Source organism: Scleropages formosus, chromosome 4 (genome assembly GCF_900964775.1).
Source record: "Scleropages formosus chromosome 4, fSclFor1.1, whole genome shotgun sequence".
Taxonomy (NCBI): domain Eukaryota; kingdom Metazoa; phylum Chordata; class Actinopteri; order Osteoglossiformes; family Osteoglossidae; genus Scleropages; species Scleropages formosus.
Genome location: NC_041809.1, coordinates 7414035 through 7424571, shown reverse-complemented (window position 1 = coordinate 7424571; position 10537 = coordinate 7414035). Strand labels below are relative to the sequence as shown.

Genomic DNA, 10537 nt, shown 5'->3' with positions numbered 1-10537 from the left:
AAAAAAAAAAAAAAGAAAAAAACGCACTTTGATTGCATAACCCGTCCCCAAGTTGACCAAAGACACCTCACATCGCTCCACATACAGCTGTTATGAGTGGAAAACAGTAAAAAATATTCAGAGGCTGAGCAGCGAAACAAATAAAAAGAACAGAATCCAAATTATGGACTTTATGAAGAGACCAAGTGACAACATGGGCTTCGTCGATGAATAATAACAATAATAACAACAATAGCGTTAATAATAGAAAGAAACTTTCTATATTTATCTAAAACTGTTGTGATTCGTGGCGAAACAACCGATTTCTCCATTTAGAGGCTTTGCGCAAACGAACCGCTTCCGAAGAGCAGCAGGAGCGCGCAAAAAACGGCTGATTGATTGGCATCATCCCTGTCACTGTCGCGCGTTTGCGTGTGTTACACCTGCGAGTGTGCGTGCGTGCGCGCGCGCGCGTGCATGTGTGTGCGTGTTTGTGTGTGCGCGCGCGCGCGTGTGTGTGTGTGTGTGTGTGTGTGTGTGCGTGCGCGCGCGCTCGGGGAGTTCACGTCGGTGCTGAAGTTGCGGAGCCCCATGCTCCCGTCCCTCTCTGCGTTTCCCCTCTTTCCAATGTGATGGTTGAGTCCGGCTCCGCTCGCTGCTCACGGACCGTCTCTTTTCTCCCCTCTCTCCCGCTCCCCTCCGACACATTTGTGCCGCTCCTCTCTGGATCGAGGAAGCCTGTGTTCCGGGGGTTCGAGCTCCAGAGCCTCTCCCCGCGTCTGCTCTCCGCAGTGAGCCTCTTCCTCGATGCTATGAGCGCAAATCCAGGCGAATCGCGGCACCGCGGGCGTCCCGTCTTTTGGCCAAAGCTGGATCTCTATGCATTTTTCTGATCGCTGACAATTTTGAGAAGAAAAAAACAAAAAAAAGAAAAAAAAAAAAAAAAAAAAAAAAAAAAAAAGAAAAAACCCCAAGACACCCCGTGGGCTGCGTGGAATATCAGCCTTCCTGACTGCGATGGGGAAATTTAAACACGTCCTGCTTATTGTCGTATGTCTGATAAGCGCAGCTGACGGTAAGTTGGGAAAAAGCCGTTATTTTGAATCACTCTTCGAGGCCCTTTGGATTCCTGGGGCTGCGACTGCTCTGGATCGCGGCTCTCGTGCCCACGGACTGCGGGTGGAGGGGGGGGGGGGGGCAATCCGCGTACTTTGATCTTTTGTTTCGCGTGTCTTTATTCCCCCTTTTTAACCCGTTTCTACACAAACTTAGTGTATCGGGGACGACATCTGATGGTCATCGCGGTCCCCGCTTGCGCTTCTGCTCCTGGGTCACCGGTGACATTCCGTGCCGTCAGATCAAGTTCTCTTCGCAATTTTCCGTGCCTCGGACGGACGTCGTTTAGTGACATTTGCGAGGGGTGATGGAGACGCGCGGGAAATCATGAACACATACGCCGTGGTGTCATTGAGTCATGGGGACATGTGCCCTTCCTGGGAGACGGGGAGACATATGGACGGTGGGGGACACATGAGGAGCGATGCGCTCTGCAGAACGTGCAGGTTCTCCTTACTGTATTTGGGTTCGGCTTTTCCTATGCAGAGAGAAACCATCGGTCCATCCCCCCCCCCCCGCCACCACCACTCGCACCCCCACCCCGTCCAAAAATACCCAACAAGGCAGTGATGCGTTCGCTTAATTCGGGCTTTTTCGGACAGTTTTTTTTCTTCTCTTTTTTCCCCCCGACTGGGATTCGATCGCAAGGTCACCTGGTTTATTTGTCTGTTCCGCGGGTCCCGTGACGTCTTGTTCTCGAGGAAAACTTTTGGGCTGCGTGTTTGTTTGGCAAGTAGGGGAGGCAGGTGGACTCGATCGTCAGCCACCCCATTTCCCTCGTGTTTTACCAGGGTAAAGCCTACACCAGGGGGGTGGGTTGATGTGTCTCTCCCGGTGCCGTCGCTCTAAACGTGGTAATTAAAACCAATGGCAGTGTAAAGATACTTCACCGCGGGCCTTCTTTTTAATTGGGAAATAGTGTTGAAATATATAAAACAAAATTTTCATTTGAAGGGGAACGGACTGAATAGCGGGGACCGTTCGCGCGATTCCGACACACGACACTTGTAGAATGCATGTGGTATGTAATATGAAATATAAATACCCATACAGGGCGAATAAGACCATCTATCTGTGTAGCGACAGCTGCCAGCTTTTTGGAATTAGTTGCCATAAGTGAGTCCATGTCTTTAAATCCATGTCTTTTGAATATCCCAAACCTCTGTTATTCACTTTATGCCGAAACTATACACTCTCTGAGTCTGAGACTGTGTAAAACTTGTTTATTGAAAGATTAATAAGGGAGGTGAATTAAGCATATTTTAAACCCAAATGGATCATTTTATGATCTCCCAAGCAGCTGTAATAAAATAAAATAGAAAAAAAAAATAGGCAGGTTGGAGACGATGTGTGGATGTGTATCCGAACTCCACTCTCGTGGTGCCACGTCGTCCCATTAAAGTCATGAATTCATAAGTGTATTCGCTGGCACATGGAAAGGCTTACAGCGCTCGAGTCCACCTGCCTCCACTGCCCAGTCCATCACCTCCAAGTGAGCTCCTGCTCTTGTCGCTCCTCCAGGACCATCCAGACATCCCCACATCCCTCATGCCTTTTATTCCCAGTCTCTTCATCTGCACACAGATTTGGATCACAGCGAATACCTGTCTTGCCCTGAACAACTAGATTTAAATGGCGTCTCATTAATAATAAAAAAAGCATGAGGTTCTCCACCACGTGGAAGCAGCTGTTGCCTCCCTACACTTTGGATTTCTATCCAAACCCTCTAATGTCAGTATGAAATGACTGCTCAGGCGAATCGTGCCGTTGCATTTAGGGCGGATGCTCCTTCGCATCACCTTTCCCCTTCACTTTAATCACTTTGTTTTTTGTTTTATTTTTTAAAATCTGTTTGCCCGTTATCTCAGTTCGCTGCCGTGGGATGTGGAGTTCCTCTATATGTGCACCCTTGCCGAGTTGCCACTGTCAGCGTCCCATTATTGTGCCTATTTAAAAGGACACGCTTTCCACTGGAATTAGTTCTGCTGAAGGCTTTTTTCACCGCTTCCTCCCGCTTGTGAGAGAGTCATTAGTTTTGTCACAGTCGTGCCATCAGAGTTAATGACAATGACTGCTGCCATTCATTGCTCAAAGGGTAGTTTTGGGGGGTTTCGTGTGGCAAGCAAGGTTTGGAGGAGGGGGGAAAAGGGTCTAATTACTTAATGTTTGTCCTGGAGTATGTCACCACACCCTCCATCTCCAAAGTCAAACCATTATTAAAAGTTATTTAAATTACACCATTTCCCAAAGTTGACTTACAGTGTTACATCAGCAACTTAACGTGGATTTAACTATTTTTACTGGTACTACTGCATCAGTTCAGGGTAAGAATCCTGGTCAGTGGCACTGCAGCAGGAGTGGAATTTGTACTGGGGACCTTCCGAGTGCAAGGTGACAGCCTTACCCACAATGCCACCTGCTTACTACATGACGATGCGTGGCACACATACAGTACACACATGCTAGACCCCAGGGGATTAACTTGTTGTGCTCAGGCCAGTTTTCCCACTTGGGATTGCCTGCTAGGCCATTTTTGTGGGGAAACCTTTAATTTCATTTAATGACCCTTTTATTAATTATATTAGAACATAATGTTTTGCTGTCTTAAACGACATTTTGTGGCCGTAGCTCCTGTATCAGGTATGGACTCAGCTTTATCAGATCAGGAAGGGGTCTGAGCTGAAAAAATGACATAACGGAAAAGCATCACTTTTTAATCCATACGGCTGTTTTCAGTAATAAATGTCGAATAAGCTTGGGAAACAGGCTGGTTTTAAAAATGTAACGTTAACGTTTTTGGAATCTTGGCACTTGGTTTTACACGCTCGGATCTGATGTATTTAAAATCAGACTCCGAGGTTCAGCTGGTTCAGTTGAATTCACGTCAGGCTTAAAGAGAAGGGGGAGCCCTTGGCACTCATATTTCTAAATGTACTGTACTTGAACATGAACTTGTGTTTATGGTTCAAGGGTTGTAACTTAGCCATATGATTGTCTAAGAGTATGACACACTATTTTTCTTTGGGACTTTGCTGTCAGAGAGATGATCCTGAGTTAAGACACTGCACAGCCGGTGGACTTCCAGCCAGACATTCACAACTTACAGCACTTGTGACATTTAGGAAAGAAGGATTGAGGGCAACCACAGGAAGGCGCTATTTATTACAAATGGGCCATTCCTTGTTTAAGTAGGCAAATAGGTTAGTTATATTGACGAGAAATGTCTGGATTAACTTCATAAGAGATCAAAATGGTACTTCATTACAGTGCGTATTATTCAGTTTGGTCTTTAACAGTAAATACATAATTTACCAGTGTGCTAACCGCACACATATTTTGCCAATTTTATTTTTATAACCTGATGGTTCTTATTAGTAGAGCACTTTATATAGGCTGAAATCAGTTTGTTCGAAACTAAGGCACTTTGTCATGGCGATAATGGGTTATAATTCTGGATTTTTCGCAAAGTAAATAGTCGACAAGCGGATAAATAATAACCGTTTTGTTCGGCAGAATGCAGTTAGAACCAAAGCAAGACAAAGACCGTAAGTGTTAAATGTGCAAATGCTTTTCTAGTATTTGAAAGTTTGCAGTGTTACATATATTTTATTTTCTTTCTAATTTGTGCTGGAATAGGACTGTATAGCCTCATGCACGTATAGAACTGATTGAACGATTTGCACTTCAAAGCAGACGCAGTCAGCAGAAATCATCTGGCCTATTCATATATTAATATGATTACAAGGTTGTGCAGATCAGGGGGCAGAATGGAACAGAGGGTTGCGTGGCATGTAATTCAGAAAATATGCCCCATAAACAGGCTCTGTGTTGGTAAAGTGTGTAGGTGATATATGGATTCTTTGCCCTTAGTTGACAGTTTCCTACCCATTTTTAAAATCTATTGGATTTCTCTGGCTTGTAAAAAGGTAGCGTTCTTTACACTTTTCAAGAAGGGCAGGGGAAAAAAAAAAAAAGAACCTTGAGCACAGCGGTATGTTTCTGGAAACGAATACATGCAGGCGGGATTGTCACGCTGTCAGTGCGGTTTGGTGGCACTTGTGTCCCTTTGCGAGAGTGTCACAGAATCTCTCGGGGGCCTTCGGGAAGCCGGGGGGGCTCGCTCCGGTGTCGTCCTGTCATTGGTAACAAGGTGAGTAAAGTGTGCGAGTTCTCGGATCCTCTAGAAAGGGACCTGGCGATGGGGAGGGGTGAATAAACAATTACCATATCTGCCACTATTGAGGGACAAGGAGTAAATGAGGGAGTGTGATTTATGCGTCTCCGCTGTACGTTCGTGCAAATAAGACCTTCCTCTTCTTCATTCGTCTCACGCACCGGTGCATGAAAGAGCATCGCCGTATTCATAATCTGGCAATATTTCATTCATTTTTAATGCCCCTTTAAATGGACAGCGGGCGCCTCTGTAAATAATTCCATCCTTAATGTCACCCCATGGGCGCTGTTCATCTCCGGAAGGGGTCCGTGGGCACTATAGATTTTGTTGTACTCAGCGGCCATTGCAGAGGAGGCCTTTGAACAGATGGCAAAGACGGCAAACTGCATGAGTGATTTGTGGTTCTCTGTACAAGGCGCATAAGAGGCGGACAGCAGCAGCGGGGAGGGAAACAGTTCGCGGGGTGGGTGGGGGGGGTGGTGGTGTGAGAAGGTGAGCGATGAGTCGATGGTGGCGGCTTCTCATTTTCATGTGCCGCACCGGGTGAATCGGAGCAGCCGGCTGAAGCATTGACGTTCCCGGGCTTGCTGAGTGCGCTATTATTCCTTTGGGGTTTTAATCGCTGAGCATGCAGTGTAGGCCAGAGAAGATGGCTCAGACAAGGCTGAAACATTATACAGATTTTTAAAAGTCCCCCCCAGTTATGCAATCCCAGCCACGACGATGAAACCGTTATGTTCTTCCGCTCCGCGTTGCCTACTTTACCGCTGCCATGTAAATTATAGTCGGGGAGTCTGTCTGGAACCGTGCGGCTGCTAACCGTAGCATTATTGATTAGTTTCTTTTAAAAGAAAAATACACATAGGTTGATGGATGCCGCAAAACGGTACACGTGCACCGTGGTGGTAAGTGCCATTGCCTTGAAAGCGAAAGCGTCGGATTTGAATACCTGCTCCTGATTACCCTGACCTGACACAGTAAAAGTGGCCCTGATGTATAGATGGGGAAATAATCATAAATGGCTTAGTACAGCAACCTAACATTGCTCCATTGATCTGGAGAAAAACGTCAGCTAAATGAATGAATGTTAAATGACTTAAATGTTTCGCTGGGAAACCGACATCCGTTCAATAAAGAACCGCCGCCGATCCTGCACTACATTTCTGGGCCTTCGGTTTGAGAAGTAACATGTTTAGTCAGATGGCAATGAGTGATGCAATCTTTTAATTAGGCAAGCGCATTGGTTATAATTAGAATTACATTAATATGTTTCAGCGTTCGGTGACATCAGGAAAGCAGCTTTCCGAGCGTAAGTACGGTCTGTTAGCATGTACTACGTCCTGGTCCTTATTAAGTACTTATTGGTATCAATGAAACCCAAGTTGGGGGAGAGAGAGAGAGAGAGAGAGAGAGAGAGAGAGAGAGAGAGAATCTCTCTTGGCCGCATTGCTCTCATTACATGGCGTTTGTTATTCCATGTAATATTAATTACATGTGTTGCTTACAGTGTGCAGACAGTTAAGTCAATGGCTGTTTACAAAAAGGCAGAGGAATACAGTCCTATTCTCTTCTGTAATTTTGGATTCATTCCAGCACTATTTGATACATGACAGACTTCACAAATAGTTGTCAAGCCATTTCTAGGCCCTGCGAGGGAATAAGCATGTGTAATTATCTCTGAAGGCATTGCAGAGGCATTTTAATTTGGGACATTTCGCTTTTTTTTTTTTTTTTTTTTGTCGACAGGGGCTGGCTGCGCTGACTCAGTGGTGGGGCGCTCGCTTTACATAAGGCCCACGTTCCCTCTGCTGCCGAACCGCCGCGCGCTGACAGGTTCGGGATTGGCTTTAACTGCCGCATGAGACGGAGAAGAGCGGCGCTGCCGACGCTCCCCTTAATCCCGGAGCCGAGGCAAGACGCGGGCCTCACGGCCCAATCCCTGTTTCTCAGGCTGCGTGCGCCATGCGTCTGCAGTAATTGGTAGTATGAGATTGAAGGCTGTGGTTCTCGCAAAGAAAAGCTTGTAGGAAGTCTTCCATAATGCCTCAAGAAAATGCCAACAACCTAATAAAAATCCCCCAAAGGGCAGAAGATGGCTAAAAATAGTCAGCAGTAAGCTGCGGAAAGCAAGGTATTTGACATTTACCTTTTGAAGATGGATTTAGTGGACAATTACAACTTTCCTCCCCAAAGTTTGGGGGGAAAGAAGTATATTTATTTAAAAAAAAATAATAATAAAAAAAAACACCCCAGACCCACTCGTCTCTAGTATTTTCAAAATGAGGGAAACATTTATTTATAGCAAATTTGTCCTAAATATAATACTGTAATACCCCAGTGAGTCTACATGTGTGGATGTGTATCCGCCATTGGACAATAACGCTATTCATATTGTGATTTAAATTAAATAGCTTTTAGTATGAGCAAAGAGGATATTGTCCCTGGAAAACCACCCCCTTATCTGGTCAGAATTATGCAGCGAATGTGTCACTGGATGACTCAGTCACAGCTTTTGACATGGCATGAAATAATTTTTTTTTGAAGTTATTAATTTGAAATATAATCCAGCAGTACTAATGAAATTAAAACTGATTCACCCCGATCAAAAAATGATAAACTTCGTGTCAGCAGAGAGGCCCTGCATTGTGCTTTAAACTTCTACCAAACTGTTTTATTGGGGTCAGATTTCACCATCAAGCCAAACAGTTTTACATTATTTACACCTTCAAGTGTTACACTGAAGATGAATTGTAGCGCTTCAGCTACTTCGGACACCACATGACGGAACTGCAGTTAGCCATATCACTTCTTCGAATGAACTATTTACTCTTCACGACAACAGTCATAGCAGACCTGCAACCTGCTTTTGTTCAATCACTGCGTCTGTTGTGCTTACGTTATAAAAATACTTTATTTCATAGCTTTTCTTCTCCAAATCCAAACATTTCTCAATGAAGTGTGGCCATAAAAGTGCAATTACCATGCTGAGTATTTTCAGGGTAGCTGCCTGTGAATGCAGAGAAGCATATGGCTGAACCATGTATTTTTGATGAGCTCCAAAGGTCTCACTTGGTGGCAAATGGAAAAATTGACAAATGGAAAGTTGACAAGGCAGACCACTTACCAGGCACCACATCTGGTGTGTGCGGCCAAAGGGTTTCAAGACGTATTCTGAGGGGGACTTGAGAAGTAAGGTAAAGTAGACGCGTCAGGGGGGTTACATGCTTCTGGAGATGTATGAGACCTATACGGTCTGAGATGAGCAGGTGGTGTAAGGATCATGGAAAGGGGATTCTTATCTACTGATTACACTGAGCCCCACCTGTATGTGGGGTTTTAGTGACATTTAAACCCTGTGGCTGCGGACACTGGAATAAATAGCCCGAGTTCAAAACGGAAAGTACGTTGTCGGTCGGATGGCTGACTGAACATGTGACCTAAAGGTTAGAAGTTGACATCGCAAACACAACAATGTCATTTTGACCTTGCAAGAAGTTCCACCTGAAGCAATCCTGTAAATGTTGTGGTGAGAACTTATGAATCGCTGTGCTTTTAGTCAGCTGAGATAAAAGACTTCAATAATCACCATCAAAAGTAATTTTTATGCTCTTATTTAAAACATTATTATTGGCTACACAGTAATAAAACTAAAACTACATGTTGTGGGTTTTTTCAAACTACACCATGAAGTATGTAGCCTTTGTGCTGAATTAGTTAATGTTAAGATACCACGTGTGAGATAAATCATCACCACCAACACCACTGACTTGGCTTTGACAGCCCCTGCCAAACATGAGGGTTTGTGGAAAATCCTAACAAATCCACAGTATAATGCACTCGGTTATTACACAGATGTCTTATAAGCATGTGGTAACAAGGCGTCCTCCAAGGGCATGAGCCAAGGTGTTGTGAAAGTCCTCCGTGTCAAAGGCCATTTGTACCTGCGTGAGCTCCGAGTGCTAATTCGAAGTAAACTTTCTTTTATGGTGAGAAAGGGATTCTTTTGAGTCACAGCTTGCTGACCTTGGAATTCATTAGAAGTAAGGATTTTTGTCACCCACCCACCCCAACACACATTTCTCTTTCGTTTGAGACAAGAATAGAATCATAAACCTTAAGAAATGAACCATGCTAGCATTTTCATTCTGTAAAGGGGTTTCCATAGTAACAGATTCTCCAGAAATGTTGGCCAAAGGTGGCGAGGTTGGCAAAGGGACATGTTTAGGAATATGCACAACTGTATGCATCTGGAATCCGTTCATTTCCCAATATAATATTTGAAAAGTCTGATGTCAGATCAACCTTCCTTACATACAGCATTCATTTTAAATCATGTTCTGCAGCGACTGGTGGAACCGAATTCATCGACACAAAAGCAAACACGCATGTTCCTAAGATACAGCTACTTCACCTATGACGTCAGTCAATGAATTTACTATTTATTTCGATGTAAAAATTCACAAAGTGTAAGCTGATCTTGATACCATAGATATAGCCACAAGAAGGTATTCCTGAGGGTGATTAGCAGATAACCAACTGAATCTCAGCTCTCGAAAGCTGAAACGTCAAGGATAGACAGGTGGGTATTCTTCTTTTGATGCCCGTGTTCTTTTTGCCTGTAGGAATCGGCTCCCGTTAGATTTCTACGGGTATTTACTATATGATTTCTGTCCAAGCATCAGCCTTTTTTCGCCTTCTTAAGATCATCCCTTGAAATTCTGATAGGATGCAAACTGTGATGTTATTTTAAAGGATCCTGCAGATGAAGAACATTAAGTATGCTGTCAATCAAATTATGAAATTAGTGTGGCAACTCTGTCAGCATGGAGTACTGTTTTTGGAGCACATGTTTTATTTGACACATCTTGCATATTTTAATTTTTTTTTTTTTGATCCTCAGGAACACCGCAGAAAAACAGGCCCATTGCAGCACTGTAATGTGCCGGTTCATGCTGAGTAATCCTCTCCAAACATGCCTGAACCACACATGGCCAGGTCAATTTTTGTTGGTGTCAATTGGACCTATTAGATCAGGCAGACACATTGGAGTGTCTGCATATGACAAGTGCAATTTACTGTTGACATCCGCGGAATATTTCCTGTGGACTAATCCATACAGACATCTAAACTGGCTAAATCACTCAGTCCTACATCCCAGTGCTGGGAATACATTATCGAGTCTGCACATTATTTCTTGGCTGGGTGAATAATCAATCTTATGGTGGATTTGTTATTTATTTACAGTACCCAACTGAGCAGACGGAGGGT

The 10537-nt window shown here is 44.2% G+C and overlaps 1 protein-coding gene across 1 annotated transcript in view; it reads left to right on the top strand.

Moving 5' to 3' along the window:
* The first annotated feature begins 527 nt into the window (after positions 1-527).
* Positions 528-10537, top strand: part of LOC108932684 (CUB and sushi domain-containing protein 1) — a 389881-nt gene continuing 379871 nt past the window's right edge. The window contains exon 1 of the mRNA XM_029251436.1: positions 528-1054. Within this exon, the coding sequence (XP_029107269.1) occupies positions 997-1054 (58 nt within the window). The 5' untranslated portion in view covers positions 528-996. The remainder of the gene's footprint in view (positions 1055-10537) is intronic.